The sequence below is a fragment of the Alosa pseudoharengus genome, unplaced genomic scaffold, assembly GCF_046254945.1.
Source record: "Alosa pseudoharengus isolate Yale_2024_CS ecotype anadromous, Long Island Sound unplaced genomic scaffold, YU_APseudo_1.1 YU_APseudo_1.1_scf_18, whole genome shotgun sequence".
NCBI classification, from domain to species: Eukaryota; Metazoa; Chordata; class Actinopteri; order Clupeiformes; family Clupeidae; genus Alosa; species Alosa pseudoharengus.
The window spans coordinates 5,832,749-5,851,821 of record NW_027468650.1 but is presented as its reverse complement, the minus strand read 5'-3'; the positions used below and the strand labels follow the sequence as shown (position 1 = coordinate 5,851,821).

The window sequence follows — 19,073 nt, the reverse complement described above, 5'->3', positions numbered from 1 at the left end:
TATTCCTAGAATATTGGTGCGTTAATGGCTCATCAGCAGTTCTTATTCCTAGAATATTGGTACGCTAATAGCTCATCAGCAGTTCTTATTCCTAGAATATTGGTACGCTAATGGCTCATCTCCAAGAACATGATCTCAGTGGACTGGGTTGGTGGACAAGTTCATTTCACCGACAGAAGACAAGTTCATAACACAGAACCACAACACAGCACTGCTATTGCAATCAGTCATCGAGGAATTGTCCTTCGTTCATTCATAGTCCAGTTTAAGAAGTTACTTTCCAACAGTCACTGTGCAGTTTGTGAATTGTTTAACTTATCATTAAGTGAAATTATCATACAATAAGTAGAAGCTCATTTGCAAAAACAGATATCTGCCAGTTTTCCTTTGACTTGATATATCATTATTTATTTATTTATACTTAATCAAAACATTGAATTGCTGTTTCCGCAAATGAACACATATGACATTTCATCCATTTTTTTTTTTTCAGACATCCACTTAAAGGAAAATTCCGGTATTTAGCACTTTGAGTCCCTTTTTTAGTTTGTTTTGGATGAACTAGAGTGGTGGACACCAAAATCGTTGATTATTAAAATCAAATATATCGGCGCAATGTATGATTTCCAGCCGTCTTATTTGCTATTGTGGAACTATTTTTTCAGACACCTCACAACACACAACACACATAGACGGTGGCGCAGTAATATCAACGTGCAATGAGTCTTCCAACAGAAATCAATGATTTTACAAAATGCCAAATAAAACACGACTGTAAACTGTATTTCGCTATGATACTTGTTTTGGAACATCAATGAACACCACTAACCACTCGGTGAGTTGCACAGTTTTGAAAACGAACGTTAAGGGTTGTTTTAGGACATGTTTGTGCATGCCTGTTGCAGCCACTCTGAAGTAGTCAAAGGCGATTCAAAACGAGTCAGAAAAGTCGAGACAGGACCAATCGTCAAAATTTCGGTGTCCACCACTCTAGTTCATCCAAAACAAACCAGAAATGGGACTAAAAGAGCTAAATACCGGAATTTTCCTTTAAATACCCTCTTGTACAAGAGAGTAGTCTGAAAACTGCAAACTGTCACAACTGTAAAGGGACAAGCATTGACGTCTTATATTAAGGATATAGGAGCTTCTTAAGCTAGTAGGAGCTTCTTAAGCATTTTGATGGAGGACACAGGGCATTGTACTTTCTGTAGTCACTGCCCCCAGAGTCACGCTAGCTGAGTGTCCGAAGGTCGGAGAGGACTGGGTGGGGTATTTAAGCTGAGCATCTCAGAAAGTTCAGGACCTCATCCAAATGCATCCAAAAATAGATGCATCTGAAATCCAATCAATCGTAGCCCAGATAGTGGATGCATCTTTTCGGTTAAACCAATCATGTAGAGCAGGGGTCTCAAACTCAAATGAGCTGGGGGCCAATTCTGCCAACGTCATCTGATTGGAGGGCCGGCTATTTCTGAAAATGCAATGTTCTTTTTTTCAAATACCACACAAAACTGCAAACAGAAAGTGCAAGTGTTTTTATCTAGTTTTAGACACCTGTGCTAGCAACCTTAGATTATAAATAAAATAATGATAAAATAAATATTAATACAAATTATAAAACAAATGAAAAGCATAAAACAGGTATGTGTGTGTTTCACACCAAATAAAAATATTTTCCTCTCATAACTTTTTTAAACCTGGCAAACTATAGGCGTCAGGGTTAAGAAAAAAACACCATTGGATTTTTATATCAAAATGTCAAAAGGCCATGGCTTGAAAGTGGCCAGAGATAAAGTCCTACTGTAAATGTAAAAATCTTTGAGTAAAACAAAAGTTTATGAAGGGGGTAAATTTACCCATCTAATTTGCCACTGGATGGCAAGCACCTCAAATTATGCACCTTTCAGTAAATACTGGATGAACATATTTGAGCAGGTTTACTTTCCTTTTTTCATATTACCCACATAACAAATTAACAGGAAAACACCTAAGATGTATACCAACACCTAAGATGTATATGGTTTCTAAACCACAAGGCCTACAATAAAGTATTCTGGTCAAATCAGTTCCTATCGCGGGTAATCTGAGTACCCAGAAGTTCGCATCATATTGCGGGTGACTTTGTAGTTTAGAGCCCTATTTCTACTAGCCCTGCTGTCTGTACCACGTCCATTACGGACACTATCATCACGATTACCACTGCAACCTCCAAGCTATGTTGGGCAGAGGCTCGAAATAAGCATGGTATGCTTAGTGGACACCGTTGTATACACGCAGACGCACCTCCATTCAATAGACGATCGATCATAATCCCCAAAAGGATATTCTCCTTCAGATTTAGAATAGGTGAATAGCATAGCCTACCTAAGACTTAATCACACGTAAACGTTTTTCAACATTTGGTGTAGGCCAGTGTTTCTCAAACTTTTTTTTCTGGGGACCCACTTTTTAAAAATGACAGACTATCGCGACCCAACTCGTGACTGTGGTAGTTATCAAACTTTTTCTTTCATTCCCCACTTTGATCAAGGGGGCATTCTCGAGACCCATGCCTGTCCCTCATCGCTCTAAGAAAGTAGTAGGTCAAGCTTAAAATTGTCAAATGTATTGAAATAATGACAAGTTCTAAATATATCCTCTTCAACAGAGTTAAAATCAGCTGGTGCTGCAGATATAATAATAAATAAATACATAACACACATATTTCTGTTTTCCAGCAACATATTAGGAAGCATAGGCCATTTTACAGCATTACAATATATTCAATGAAATACCAACATGCTGCATTAAATGGATCCATAATCCAGTCATACTGAGCACTGCTGGTTGGGAAATATTTTTTAAATAAACTTTGCAGGGATGTGATGTAGGCCTACTGTTTAATACATGGGATCACAAGTGTCTCCCAATCAGACGTTTCAGCGATTTCGCTCAGAAATCTCAAAGGCATAATACTGTCGCGATCGAACGAGGCTACAGGCGCCTGTCCCATACTCAAGTTTTTTTGGTGAATGCAGTAGGCTAATCTTATTTGCTAGGTGAGGTAGGTGCTTGTCTTTGCCTTGTAACTGGACATTTAACTCAAATGTATCGCTAAGATATATCAAATATATCGCTAAGATAGGCCAGCTTCGTCAAGAAATGTTCATTAGTGAACGTGCTTGCAGATTCAAACATGCGCTCTTCCTCCAAGAAGAGGCGACTCGGAGCTCAAACACGCGCGACAGCACTTTACCTCGGGAAAGCCACCTTGCCTCGCTGTGAAACAGTACAGCCTTTTGGTCAGCTACCATCTCTTCGCAAAGTGCGGAGAATAGACGCGCTTTTAAGGGCCGGGTTTTGATGAAATTCACCACTCTCACAACAACGTTCAAAATCTCATGTAGGTCGGGACTAAGCTGCCTTGACACGAGCGCTTCCCTGTGAATAACACAGTGCGTCCATTGCGCATCGGGTGCTACCTGGGCCCAGGCTACAGATAAATAAATAAATAAAAAAACACGTCAGTTCACGCCCCACCTGGCATGTCTCCGCGACCCAGTAGTGTTTGAGAAACGCTGGTGTAGGCCTATTTCTGCTTAATTTCTGCTTCAATTTATGCAACACTATGGCCTGCATCGCTTCCGCGTCATTACAAATGCACGTCTTTGTGTTTCTCGCGTGTAATACACGTATTTCCTGAAAACTTTGCGCAGCGATTTTGGGTTTGAATGAAGCTCTGGATGTCTAGCACATAGTGGAGCAGAGTACAAATGAGATTTGTCACCATACTTGGAACTATCGTCTATTTTAATAAGTATCGTTGTTTGTCGCAATTAAAAATAGTCTCAAGGGCCGGATTACATTATTATTTTGACATACGCCGCGGGCCGGAATTGGGCCGGACGCGGGCCGGATTTGGTCCGCGGGCCGGGTGTTTGAGACCCCTGATGTAGAGAAAAGCTCCCCATGCTGCCAGATCAAGCCGCTGGGGCCAAATGCATGATGAGATGGTAATGGTGCATTTGGAATGAGAGAGGTTCAATTCTGTAATTGAGTACTTAGCAGAAAATTCACCTAAAGGACTATTTCTTTTGATGTGTTGACCGTCTTATACACTAAGTCACATATTCTCCCCCATCTTGCCTTACTCATTATGAATGGGACCGAGAATTGACCTTCCACTGCTGCTTTGAAAACCCCTTCCTGCAATCCACAACATCACTCATTCAGTTCTCTAGGTCTGTTTTCTCTAAATGCAGAATTAGCAGCATTAAGCTGTCACAGCTGAGGCTTCCAAACCATCCACTGAAGACCTCTTTGTGGTTTAACTTGAGACAACTAGAATTATAGTCCCTGGTCGCTTTTAAATGAAAACAATGTAGGAACATACTGGGTACCCATTTAGCACTAAAGGGTACCGAATTCCTCTAATAATACCAACAAAAATATCTCTTAAACTCAGTGGCTATTCACTATGGCTTATGTGATTGTTTGTTGAATGTAATGTTTGACACAGAAGACATGAAATAAGCACAACATGCTCACTGAAAACATTTTATGTTTTTTTATTGCAACATGTTTTGGAAAAGCCTCACAGAAAAGTAACAAGAAAACAAGTTGTTGTTGTTGTTGTTGTTGTTAATGTGTCAGAGTAATAGTACAGATAAAAGTCTTCTTTAATCCTTCGTGAAACAGAAACTCTGTTTAAATACACAAACCCCCAAGACAATAAATACTCATTATGGGACCTCAAAAAAAACCTTTACAAACATCGAATTAAAATTGTAATGTGGTGTCATAATGTTTGTGCATGTCAATTTGACATTAAGTCTAGGTAGATATCCTACAGATTATCCAGTCGCAGTAGTGCAAGTTTTAAGTCAATAGAAGAAAAACACAGTAGTCACACTGAATGATGTTTCTCATCAAAGAACAAATTGCAAATGTGTCTAACATAAGGACTGGATGCATTTTTATGACTACAAAAAATATTGAAATGGGGCATTTGATGATCATAGAATTAGTGCAGCATTGTCAAAACATGATATAAAATACAAAACCTTCCAAACTCTCTCTTTCTCTCTCTCTCTCTCTCTCTCTCTCTCTCTCTCTCTCTCTCTCTCACACACACACACACACACACACACACACACAAACACTCATTCACTCCCATTCCCATTCTCACTAACAAACATACACACACACACACTCACATAAATATGTACACAGTACCATTCATTAAAAACCCAATCCTTCAGTTTAGTCTTCAAAAGAAACCTGATTAGAAATAAGCATGCATTAACTGTTACACCTGTTGCACTGATCATTTATTTCAACAAAATAAACAACTTAAAACGTAAAAGAAAAAAAAAGAGTTTTGATTTAGTCAAACATTTGTACATGTGTTGTGGTATAAACCAAAAGCTCTCTCAATCACTCACTCACTCCCTAAAGGTGACAGAGAAACAGTCAACTGTCTAACTTTAGTGTAGAACATGCCACTGTACTTGGGAACATCCCACTGTACTCTAGAACATCCCACTGTACTGTAGAACATCCCACTGTACTGTAGAACATCCCACTGTAGAACATCCCACTGTACTGTAGAACATCCCACTGTACTGTAGAACATCCCACTGTAGAACATCCCACTGTACTGTAGAACACCCCACTGTACTTCAGAACATCCCACTGTACTGTAGAACATCCCACTGTAGAACATCCCACTGTACTGTAGAACACCCCACTGTACTTCAGAACATCCCACTGTACTGTAGAACATCCCACTGTAGAACATCCCACTGTACTGTAGAACATCCCACTGTAGAACACCCCACTGTACTGTAGAACATCCCACTGTACTGTAGAACATCCCACTGTACTGTAGAACATCCCACTGTACTGTAGAACATCCCAGTGTACTGTAGAACATCCCACTGTACTCTAGAACATCCCACTGTAGAACATCCCAGTGTACTGTAGAACATTCCACTGTACTGTAGAACATCGCACATAACAACAGAAATGGTGTGAGTCAGGAAAAGAGTTCATATTTACTCTATAGCAAAAGTGCATATTTGAAACATCATCCTTTCAGAAAAAATAATACAAGCAAAACAGACAAACAAATGAACAAAGAGAAACATAACGATCTCCACTCGAACAAAGAGTTGATAACCTGAGCTGAACCAGTCTGTAGAGATTGTGCGTTAGTGACGGACTGCATTGCGAGGTGGTTTGCGTGAGCGTCTACTGCATGTAGACGTACGGGTTGGTTTTGTGCGGCCCATTTCCCATCATGCAGTTGGGCAAGACGCCCCTCTGCAGAGCTACTTGTGGCGGCTCGTGTCCCCCGCCTCCTCCTCCTCCTCTTGCTCCTCCTCCATCGTGCCACGGTGGGGAGTCCATGGGCTCGCGCTTGATGGAGTGCAGGAGCCCGTGACCTTTGACCTCGTAGCCCAGCTTGTAGTCCTGCGGTCCGTAGCCGCCGCCGTATCCGTGGGCGTCCATGCAGTTGGCCGTCTGGCTGCCGCAGAGCGGGTCTGACGGGCCGAGCCTCTGCGGAGGGCTGAACTGGGTGGCCTGCGCTGGGGGCTCCTTGTTCCGGACGCACTTGAGTGGACGGCCCACCACGCTGGACCCGGGGCCAGGTCCGCTGCCGCACAGGTTCTGGTAGTGGCCGTTGAAGGGTGCGGGCGACATGATGGCTTTGCTCCTCTGGCAGGGGGAGTACTGCTCGTAGAACTCCCCTTCTGCCTTCATCTGCACGCCCCCCCCGCCGCCCTGGTAGACCCCCCCGCCGCCGTAGCGTCGGTCCAGCGGCTGGCGGCAGCCCCATGGCCGGCCGTAGGCGTCGCAGCCGTTCTCCGAGTCCGAGTCCTGCTCCACCTTGATGGGCATCTGCGGCAGCAGGCGTCCGTCGTAGCACACGCCCCCGCCGTGGCTCTCGTAGCCGCCGTTCTCGCTCTTGATGCCGTCCACTGCACAGTAGCCCTCGATGTCATCGTCGCACGCCGCCCCACTTCCGCCCCCGTACGGCCTGGGCATGTAGAGGTCCGGCCGGGCGGCGTGGTGGTAGCCGGGCGACATGCGGTAGGGCTTGCTGTAGTGCCCCACCTTGCCCAGGCGCGCGGCGGCGGCGGTGGTGGGGGACATGTTGAGGTTGCCGCGGTAACCGCCGCCCGCGCCCACGCCCGCCCTCAGTGGCCAGCCTCCGTCCGGCCCGTGACCCCTCAGACCCGTCGCCCCGGAGGACTTGCAGAAGTTGAGCGGCTCGTCTTGGCTGGTGCAGTAGCCGTCGCTCTTGTACTTGAGGCCTCCGCCGCCGCTGTCCTTGGAGAGAGGGGTCCAGGGCGTGTGGTGCCGCAGCACCGGGGTCGGGCAGTTCAGCAGCAGAGCCTCCCCACCCTCCCCCAGAACGTCTGCCACCGCGTGCCGCCGGTACTGGTCATCACTAGAGAGAGAGAGAGAGAGAGAGGGAGAGAGAGAAAGAGAGGGAGAGGGAGGGGGGGAGAGAGAGAGAGAGAACAGGGCAGATGGAGAAAGGGTGAGACAGAGAGAGAGATGGAGAGTCAAAGAGAGAGATAGAGAAAGAGGCAGAGGGATGAAGAGAGAAGGATGGGACAGAGGAAAAGAACCGGAGAGGAAAAAAGGAGAAACGAAAGATGAGGAAGAGAGAGAAAAAGATGGAAAGAGGAAAGAAGGAGCAGTGGAGGATACAGGACAGATACAGGACAGATACAGGACAGATACAGGACAGAGGGTAGAACATGTGGATGGAGGATACAGGACAGATACAGGACAGATACAGGACAGAGGGTAGAACATGTGGATGGAGGATACAGGACAGAGAGGGAGCCAGAGGAATGTGGAGGGAAGAGAGAGATGGCAGTATTGAGGGTGAGGTAACAAGGGAAGAACAGATGAAAAGAGAGAGAGAGAGAGAGAGAGAGAGAGAAGAGCAAACAAATTCAGTCTGAAAACATCTGCAATCTGACATCAATAATAATGTTTTGTCATCTTAGCCGCACAGAGACCTCACCAAAGATTCTAATAAGACTAATAAATCAGTCATGAGACAAGGCGAATACCAGCGTCTCTCTATGATTTGTGTCATAAAATCAGTATTCAGATATTAAAATGCAGTTCATCCAGCTCATAGTTGGATCACAAGTTGATCTCAAGCCTGCCTGTGCGCACAGGAAAGGGTGGGATGGTGCGTTTTAGTGTGGAGTTGGCCGAGCTCGCCTTCACTTGAGACAGAACACCAAGTCGGGACCAGCCTGGGCTCGAAAAACAAGACGCATGTTCAAAGCATTAATTTCTCTTGGTTCGTCTGAGCGCAAAAACATGTTTTGAAACCTTTGTCTGTGCACGGCCTGATGTGTCTGTGGACATCTATCAGTTTCAAGGAACCTCGTGCCATAGATGATGAAATGAGCGTAAATGGGAAGAAAGCTTGAGTCATAATCCAGACGTGGGTGTTCTGCATTCAACACAGTTAGTAGTAACTTGCCCACGATCACAAACTTAACTGCTGAGTGCAGTAATGGTACTTTTCCATGTGGCACTTCACTTGCAGTATGGAAATAAACTGTCCAGCAGAAATAAATATCCCATTGTAATGCATATAGTTGCATATACAGCATACAATATATTATATTTGTCCCTTAAATGTCTGTTGTTATGCTGTGGTTGTATGTAAATGTCTGTTGTTCTGTGTGTGTATATAAATGTCTGTTGTTGTGCTGTGTTTGTACGTAAATGTCTGTTGTCGTGGTGTGGTTGTATGTAAATGTCTGTTGTTGTGCTGTGGTTTTGTGTTAATGTCTATTGTTATGATGTGATTGTGTGTAAATGTCTGTTGTTGTGATGTGGTTGTGTGTAAATGTCTGTTGTTGTGATGTGGTTGTGTGTAAATGTCTATTGTTGTGATGTGGTTGTGTGTAAATGTCTGTTGTTGTGCCGTGGTTGTGTTTAAATGTCTGTTGTTGTGCTGTGGTTGTGTGATGTGCCTATGTGGCCAAGTCTGAATGACTAATCCAACCACAGCTAATCCCGAGGGATCTAATCCTGCAGCGTCGATAAAAAGAAGTCCGCCCTGACTGCCGGACTGCCCAAACGCACCGACCTCCAGGACGAGCCTAACCTCTGATTTATGGGCAGGAAAGAGGACCTAGCGGGACTCTCTCATGGTCTCACCCTCTCGGTCTCCCCTGGCTGACTGGTCAGACTACGTCTGGTTCAGACCTCACCTAGCTGGTGAGGTCCTTACCTAGCTGAGTCACAGGCTCGGCTCGTCTGCAGTCTCCAGTTCAGTTGGGGGCAGCATCACAGTGTGGGAACAGAGAGCGGTCAGTGACTGTAACCTGTAACCTGTGCCCTGTAACCTGTGCCCTGTAACCTGTAACCTGTGCCATCGAGTCTAAGTGGTGACTGAGGGGTGAGGGGTCCACGGCTGTAACCTGAGCCACTGAGTGCAAGTGTTGACTGGTCACTGGGAGATATCGTAGGAGCATGCTGTGTAGCTTAGTCCTGTGAGTAACAGAAACAGTTGAGCTTTTTCTCTCTCTTAGTCACTTGGTTTTCTGTGTCACTCTCTCTTTCTGTATTTCTTTCTCTTTTTGTTTTTTTGACTCCCGATTTCTCTCTCTCTCCCTTTCTCTCTCTCTCTCTCTCTCTTCCCAATTTCTCTCTCTCTCCCCCCATCTCTCTCTCCCCCCCTTTCTCTCTTTCCCCATTTTTCTCTCTCTCTCCCCCTTTATCTCTCTCTCTCTCTCCCCCTTTCACTCTCTCTCTCTCTCTCTCTCTCTCTCTGTTTTTCTTTCTCTCTCTCTCCCCTTTTCTCTCTCTCTCTCTCTCCCCTTTCTCTCTCTGTTTTTCTTTCTCTCCTCCACAGCTGCTTGGTGCTATTTTGTCTCTGTCTTGGTCCTTAATTGTGCTCTTTTGGTTTGTGTGCCACTGAGACATTACGTACGTCTTCATGCTCTCTCTGTGCTGCCTTCACCCCGAACACCTGTTGTTCCTTCAGGGACACACTGATGCGTTTCACAGACGATCCCTCCTCCGTGCCAAATCTCTGCGTTAGGAGTGGACTGGGCTCTCTTTTTTCACGTCCTACACACACATCTGTTGTCCATCTCTGGCTCCCTCAGAACATGGGCTATCTGTCTGACGGCCAATACTTTTCTAATCATGTTATATACATGCTGAGTCGGAGCCAGTAACCGAAATCTCAGTTGCGCTGTAAAACATTACCGGCACGATAAAAAAAAGCTTTAAAAATAACTTGGACCCAAAATCAAAGGTGGAAATGGAAAGTATGCGGTTTAGGAGCTTACCCCTGTGCGCGCAACAATGGGAGATAGCAGTTATTAAAGCAATGCTACTTCCCTTCTTTATGTGCAGAGTTTGTGAAGTTGAGTCAGGTTGAATGAACTGCCCATGGGTCATACGTGTAAATGCAGACCTGATTAACCCAAAGCTACTGCGTCATAATGTTTGATGGATAGAGTTTGATTGATTGGGATTGATTTCAATCGTGACTTTTCAGACGTTGTTTTTTCCACCTGCACAGACTTTCTGTGGAGTGAGGAGAACAGTGAAGCGTCTTTGTCAAGGTCATTCATCCATGAGTTAGGCCACTTTGACAACGTCACTGAAATTTTTATTTGCCGCAGATGTGGTTGAACTGCCCTATCTTGGAATTTCATGAGTTTTTGCTTGAGTGATTAGTTTGACAGTGTCACAGAGTGCCAAAGACTGTCAAAAGCCTTTTCACAGACAGAATTGTTTTCGACATCTTGAATTTGCACTGAATGGATGTTCTAGCGCCTACACTGAAGTGTCCTTGTTTGCACGTGAAACACTTTTAGACCAAACGTACTAAAAGCGTCTTCCTGATCCACTACAAAGCACTGAGGCTACCAAACAGACAAGGCTGGAGTTGACATGGAACCAACCTGAGGGCACGGCCGTTCAGTCTTGGCTGCGTGTGAGTGAATAAGAGCAAGTGGTACAGTACATGCATTAACAAGGGCTGCCGCTCCAATGCATCACGCTCATCCATTTCCAACAGATTGATTACAGTCTCAAGGCTGTCATACACACCGCTACTAAAAAGATAACAGTGGCCAGATCAAAATGGCAGGCAAAGTGCAAAGTTTATCGATAAGCAAAGATCTCGCGCAGGAACTAGCTAGTTCTGTATGTACCATGTGTTATGAGCTGGTCTACACTATGTTTACGGCTAAGGTCTTGCCCAAGCTGTTAAATTAGCAAATCGTTTCTGCCTACTTTTGAAATTACCTTTAGTTAGACTTTGGACTTTGCCCTCTGTTCAAGTTATGGCCCATAATATAAATAGAACTTTAATGCAAATATACATTTCTATATTATATAAATATACTGACACTGCACATTTATTATGTAGTATACTGGCACAGGACATTTGCAGGGTGGTTGTTTCTGTTTTATATCAGATTGCAGAAAAATAATCTAAGAGAGAAATGGGCAGGTGAGTGTGTAGAGGCAGGATCATGAGGTAATGGTCATCACTGGTAATGATCACAATGGCCAAACAGTGTTGATGGTGCTATTTGGTGCTATGGAAGCTCATGCTGTCATTGTTGGTAATATTTGGTGCTGTGACTGCTTGCATGATGTGGGCTGTCTTGAATTATAATGTCAATTCCTGTCAATGTAAACATAGTTGCATTTTTCCACATTAATGTTTGTTTGGGCCCTACTGAAAGGAATCATCACCACCACTACCACCACCACCATCACCATCATCATCATCATCATCATCATCATCTTGGTCGTGCTGTACCTGTGCTCCAGTGCGGTGAGGATTCCGTTGCTGCCGCTCTTCTGTTTGCCCCTCATCATCATCGTCTTCATCTTCATCTCGGTGATGGAGGGCAGCAGAAGGGGCACGGCCACGCAGAAGAGCGCCAGCTGGGGGGGCAGTGGGGCACCGGAGGGCGTCTTCTTCTTCTGCCCCTGCAGGAACTTCAGCCTGCCCTGGAACTGCATGGTCTGAGGTGGACACAGAGGAGTGGACATTATGGACTACTCACTGAGTCGTCACTACTAGAGCAGGTATGGCATTGAAGAAGCTTCTGATGGAGAGGGATGGCAGCCATTTTGATAAGGTCCAATGTCTTCAAAGGATGGCTATTGAGGTGGCAAATGGCATTATCCTGATATTGTGATATTATTTAGTCTTAAAGGCTCTGCGCTGGACTGGGGTCACAGGTCAAGAGTAATTAGTTCATCAGTGTGACCAGACACTGGCGATTCAAGAGAGAAAAGCTGGACTGACCGCTCACTGCCCATCAGCAAAAAATGAGATGAGCAGACAGCTAAAGCTTTGTCTTTTTGTAGCAATAAAGGCAACATAGAACAGTCTGCACAACTCCAAACCCTCATCAAACTGTAATCTGTGATTCATTTCAAATCCCATAAGTTTCTTAACAACTCACCAAGTCTGCCCTCCAAACACTAATGAATTATTTGTCTTTCTTTAGCTGCAGGCCTGCATGGTGCTCTACTGTAAATGTTTTTGAAATGTCAGTATTCTCATGTCAGTGTGCTTCTGGTTCAGGCCTGCGATGTGATCAGCCGTCGTACATATCTGAAAAGAAACATCACTTGCTCACAACAATAACATGGAAATCAATTGGTTCCGCCTAATTTGACATCAACAACCGTGTCGTACTCCGGCAAACTCGATTCATACTTGTGGATAAGCTCGCTCTGATTCATGTTTTCCAGGACGTGGGCCAAGACCCCTGGTCCCGATCGCAAACCAAATGATAGTGCTGTGTTACTGCCGCAGAGCCTAGCCAGCCCTGCGGACAAGAGCCCGTGGTGACCCTCGCTGGAGGACGCTCTCCGCGTGCGGTTTTACCCCGCTGCTCTCTGCTGCCTCTCCTCCTGACCAGTGGCCAGACCACTCTGGTGAACAACACACACACACACACACACACACACACACACACACACACACTGAAAATATGAACTTGGTGAACGGTCGGCAAAAAGAGCTGTTGATGGGGGGAAGTCATTATGGCGTACTGAAAAACAGTTTGGTTCTCACAATACCTCAATCCCACTGAGTGTGTGTGTGTGTGTGTATTTGTGTGTTTGTGTGTGTGTGTGTGTGTGTGTGTGTCTGTGGGGGGAGTGGGTTGACACACCACGGGTTTGCCCTTGACCTTTGGACAACGACTTTCCACAAATGCGTCTGGCGAAGGCTGCTTCTGTTAGTCATTTTGAGGTGAGCGTCCAGCCAGCTCAGTTTTTTCACATGGCTATCCCTTTCAAACCCACACAGCGCACAGAACAACACTTTCTCTGACCGTCCCAGACAGGAGGAGGACAGACGGAGACTCCGCCACGAGGCCAGGACAGAGGACAGATTGTGGCAGAGGTCACAGGGGTCATGCCATAAACATTCTAATCCAGCGCAGCTCAGCTGTGACTCGAGGGGACGGGCAGTGGCAGAGGTCAGGAGTTCAGCAGCAGAGGCTAACAGAGGTCACTCCCCACGGACGAGAGATTCTATGTTCTCTTCAATCCACAATACAGTAACCACGTGTACAATCCCACAACGGGCTCATCTGTGTTATCGCACATACATTATGTCGCAAAAGTCGCAATCATTATTTCTACTCATGAAAAAATGTCACTGTCAATGTCCAGTCTTCAGCTGAAGCCAATTTTGATTGATATGAGTTGCTGTATGAGCCTCAGGCAAGGTTAACTTATTATAGTCTACATACTTGACCTAATATACACACTCAAGTCTTTATACTGATGGAAGTCAGAGTGTTGTGAACAATGATTCAAATCATGACATTTTGAACTGCTCTTATTTGTTTTAGATGTTCTGTTTCACCTGCATGACACAAGTGATTTTTCAGTCTGGTGGGTAACCTATTGCTATTCATGACCTTTGAACTCTGACCTGGCTAAGGTCACCGAGGCGACTCACCAGGAAGCCGGAGGTGCTGTCCAGCAGGCATCTCACCCTGGAGATGAAGCAGCGGTTGAGGAAGGGAGAAAGTTCCGGAGAGACGCCGCCGGCCTCTTGAGAATGAAACAGCCGGTTCACTACAAAGTCCTCACCTGTCACAGGGACACACAGAGGCCGTTGCCACGGCAACACTCCAGATCAACATGGCACATACTAAGCAGCATTGTTTAAATACATACTATTTGTTAACTGATACATTTGTATAGAATTCCACTATTGTGACCCGCCATATGAAAACCAGCAGCAAGTTGGCCTGGACGAAATCGCGCAAAACCCAATTTAAGCTTTTTTTTTTCAAATTAGTGATTTTTGTTTTTTTCGTTCTTCTCTTTGTGCTGGGGCGTGTTGGCCATTGACATGCTTTTGTTATTTTTTCGGCCAATCAGCTGCATGTTACAAGCGATACACATGGCTACCTAATATACAGCAGAGGAGCTGGTGCATGAGATACTAGTAGACTAATAGTCTATTACCAAAAATCCAAATATCCAAATGTGTAATTGGAGAGGTGGAGAGGTGGAGTGGTGTGTTGGTTGAGGGGGAGCAGAGGTGGTGCTGCAGGATAATGTGCACTACAGGATTATGTGCACTACAGGATTATGTGCACTACAGGATAATGTGCACTACTTAAGGATAATGTGCACTACAGGATAATTGTGCACTACTTAAGGATAATGTGCACTACAGGATTATGTGCACTACTTAAGGATAATGTGCACTACAGGATAATGTGCACTACAGGATAATGTGAACTACTTAAGGATAATGTGCACTACAGGATAATGTGCACTACTTAAGGATAATGTGCACTACAGGGTAATGTGCACTACAGGGTAATGTGCACTACTTAAGGATAATGTGCACTACAGGGTAATGTGCACTACATGATAATGTGCACTACAGGATAATGTGCACTACTTTGGGGGCATGGTGTTGCAGGGAGAACTGTTTTTGCAGGGCTGGTGTTGTCAGTGCTGATAGGGTGATGTATTACCAGAGATTTTAGATACTTTATTGATCCCCAAGGGGAAATTCAAGAGTGTGTGTGGGTGTGTGTGTGTGTGTGGGGGGGGGGGGGGTGTGAGTGTGTGGGTGTTGGTGTGTGTGTGTGTGTGTGTGTGGGGGGGGGGGGTGTGAGTGTGTGTGTGTGTGTGTGTGTGTGTGAGTGTGTTGGTGTTGGTGTGTGTGTGTGTGGGGGGGGGGGGGGGTGTGAGTGTGTGGGTGTCGGTGTGTGTGTGTGTGTGTGTGTAGGTGTGTGTGTGTGTGTGTGGGGGGTGTGTGTGAGTGTGTGGGTGTTGGTGTGTGTGTGTGTGTGTGTTGATGGTCATTCTCCACACACCAGTTCCTGCAGCTGAATGGGGGTGGTGGGAGCTCTGCTGCGTGGGGTTCATGGCCCAGTGGAGCTGCCGGCGGAACTCCTGTCTGTCGTCCACATGGATGTAGTCAAAGACATTCTGGTGCATCACGTCCGTCTGGGGGAGGGGGAGAGAGAGAGAGAGAGAGAGAGAGAGAGAGAGAGGAAGAGAGGGAGAGAGAGGGAACAGAGGGAGGGAGAGAAAGAAAGAGAGAGGGGGGAGAGAAAGCAGAGGAGGAGGTGGTAGGGGGGATGAGAGTGAGATATATCAGTGCACTGACCCATAACCCCTCACACACACACACACCCACACACAGATGCACATGACCTACCCTGGAATTAACGGCAACGAGCCTGCATTGTGTTTGCAATCAGTAGTGCCCCCTGCACTTAACCTCTGAGACGCTTGAGTGAACATCCCTGCTACCTCACCCCGTAGAGAGAGAACAGCCACGAACGCACGCACGCACGCACGCACACAGAGACCCAGCCAAGCCCCAAATGGCCCTATACTCCTCTTCACTCGCGTCTGATTGGCCGGGCCGGGCTCACTCACATCTGATTGGCTGGGCCGATGCTCTGCTTGTCCCATGTAAACACAGATGCCATTTGCGATGTTTGTGCCGAACTTCTGAAGTTAGCATGTTGTAAAGAAGGAATGGGATAAAATAGCCAAGTGTGTGTGTGTGTGTGTGGCTTTCGCAGTGAAGCGTGGAGATACACATTCCAACTCATGTCATCACGCTCTAAACTTAGAATCGGATGTTCCCTCAAATACTCATTAAATTCTTCTGGAACTTGATTTAAAAGCATGACATTTGGAAGCAATCTTTTTTTTTTTCACGACAGATAAAAAAAAAAATATATTTATGCTTGAACACATTGCCAATAAACTGTTTGGTGTGTTTGGATGTTTGGATGTTCTAAAGTGTGGTATCATATAGTTCACTTGAATAGGTTAGATCTGAGAGGGGAAAAGTCCTGGTTTGTTTTGTGTTCATATGCTTCTGTCTTCTGCTATCTTCCTGGAGGTTTGACACATAAATGCTTGACTTGCACTCAGATATTTCATTTGTATCATTTTGGTCAGGCAGCCGTTAAAGTGCCTCTCTAAGGCCCCTCTGGCTCTGAGGTCACGGGGGCCAGCCTTGTTTGTCAAACATCGCGTGACACCGGCTGCCGAGGAACAGCCCTGCCCTGCCCTGCCCTGCCCTGGCGTAGAAGAAGACGGACGAGGAAAAAAAGAAAGAGGGAAGAGAGGGGAAAAAAGAAAGAGGGAAGAGAGGGGAAAAAAGAAAGAGAAAGGGCAAAAACCCATCCCACATTTGTAATTCATCTCCCTTTCCAGCAATAGCTTTGCTTTCTGTCAGGAATGACAGATTCCCTCTAAAATATTCAACCTTCCCCCATAATTTCCACACGGCCCGCACGCAAGGGCTTGAACATTTGCCTTGCAAAACAGCCCCGGCAAGGCAAGCGCACGCAGTGCCGCCACAGCCGTTTCTGCCGTCGGCCAGATCGGGTGACTATTGTGTGAGTTTCACTCGTTAAAAAAACAGAAGGGCAGAAGTAAGTTGTTTCCTCGGCTACAAAGGATGATTGCCATGTCAGAGCCGGGATCAAAGGGACAGCGCTGAACTCCCTGCCTCTCGTGCCGCGCTTTCTTGTGGTGTCACTCTTAAGAAAAGGACTCTCTCTCTCTCTCTCCCTCTCTCTCTCTCTCTCTCCCTCTCTCTCTCCCTCTCTCTCTTTCGCATGTGACTCTTCACTCGGCTGTGTTGTCTTTATTTGCGTTGGTGTTGTGTCTGCTGGCTGCTGTCTGGTGCACTTTCATTAAGATGTGGGTGTTGACACAGACAGAGGCTTCAGATTGGGAGTTGACACACAATGTAACACTTTGATGAACCCACCCCCCACCCATGCACGGCCAGAAATATATGCCAACATAAATTTGCATCTGCAGTGGATGGAGGGGATGGAGCAGCTGGTCTTACACACACACACACACACACACACACACACACACACACACACACACACACACACACACACACACACACACTGCTCCTGCCCCGTTCACCAGGGACTCCGGCAGCAGTTCCGCTGACGTAATCCCCGCGGTCTGTCTCACGGCCCGGACGCGCTCCCCTCCCCACCTCTCTTCCCTGAAATGATGGAACACGAAGACGCACAGAGCTTTGGAAACAGAGACAGAGGAAGATGGGCAGCAACTGACCATTTAAAATGCATCTACACCCGTAAGGGGAGAGCCACTGGGGGAAAGGAGCAAGGTGTGATGACGAGGGGTAGTGACAACCAGCGGTGAGAGGGAGGGGGGATGGAGGGACACAGAAAGTAGGGACAGAGAGAGAGAGGGGGGGAGAGGGAGTAGGGTTTGGCACGCATTTAAGCGCTCCTTTCAGACCACTTCAAGTTTTCATTTCATTTTAATGGCTGTATTATTGCAGCCACTTCCCTTATGGCAAGCAGGAGAGAGGGGGAGAGGGGGAGACATGGAGCAAGAGAGAGAGAGAGAGAGAGAGAGAGAGAGAGAGGGAGAGAGTGAGAGAGAGAAAGAGGGAGAGAGCAGTAAGGCGGAATGATTGCTGTGGGCTTCAACAGCATCCTTGTCTGGTGAGCTCCCGGCGGCCCGTAGAGACCCATAGTGACCCATAGTGATGTAAGGCACTTTATTCGAGGGTCGGAGAGGAAGATTTAAACGGCGCGAGACAGCCACACCGGACGATAGCATCAATAATTAAAGGCCACAACGGAACCCCTTCGCTCAGGGCTTCCTGTTTAACCTGGCTGGGATGTTACCTCCTGACCTGACCTGAGGACAGCAAGGGCCTCCACACACACACTCCACACACACACACACTCCACACACACTCCACACACACACTCCACACACATACTCCACACACACTCCACACACACACGCACACACACACACTCCACACACACTCCACACACACTCCACACACACACTCCACACACACACTCCACACACACACACACTCCACGCTGCCCTGTTCCTGAGCTGGCTGCCTTTGACTCCTGAGAGCCTAAAGCGTGCTCGCTGAGACATTGTAAGATATGGGAGAAGGCTAGCTTGACGAGCCAGACCCACATCAAGATTTCGCAGTGCTCAGTCCGAGGGGCTGTTCGCCAACAGTAACATCCATCTTCTTTGTTTTCAAGTAGCAGGGAATTCACGCCGAACCGTTGCAACTCTGCCATCAATCATTATGTTAAGCCCGCCTACTGATTCTATACACGATGTGATTGGCCTTATCGAAGTTTAATTTTTCCAGGTCGCAAGCCAACGGAGAGTTGTGAGACTGCCCTGGCAGCCAATTACATTTGACTAGATTTCTAGGAGAAGACGTCACCCACTGGAACATGGATGGGAAATCAGGGGGCATCCGTGATGCTGGATATGGTGGATGATATGGTGGGGCATCTGCAATGCTAGATATGGTGGATGATACGTGCTGGATCGATCTGAAGGTCTGCCCGTGTTCTAACCAATGAAATGGCACAGCTGCTATGTAGCATCACCAATAGCATCTGCTTATTTCCACAGTAGCATAGTAATAGCAGGACCATGACAACTGGTCCATTCATCAACATGAAGAGCAACGTGGGGTAACCTGGGTTCATGTGATGTAGGCTGTGTATAATGTATCC

At 46.3% G+C, this 19,073-nt stretch overlaps 1 protein-coding gene across 1 annotated transcript; it reads right to left on the bottom strand.

Annotated features, from left to right (window-relative positions):
* Window positions 1-4,570: 4,570 nt before the first annotated feature.
* LOC143131590 (uncharacterized) lies at window positions 4,571-15,491 on the bottom strand. Its single transcript, XM_076291228.1, has 4 exons — window positions 15,366-15,491; window positions 13,985-14,118; window positions 11,816-12,024; window positions 4,571-7,438 (listed from the first exon to the last, which is right to left on the bottom strand). The coding sequence occupies exons 1-4, from the start codon at window positions 15,487-15,489 to the stop codon at window positions 6,235-6,237; spliced, it is 1,671 nt and encodes a 556-aa protein (XP_076147343.1). The 5' UTR covers window positions 15,490-15,491; the 3' UTR covers window positions 4,571-6,234.
* Window positions 15,492-19,073: the final 3,582 nt, after the last annotated feature.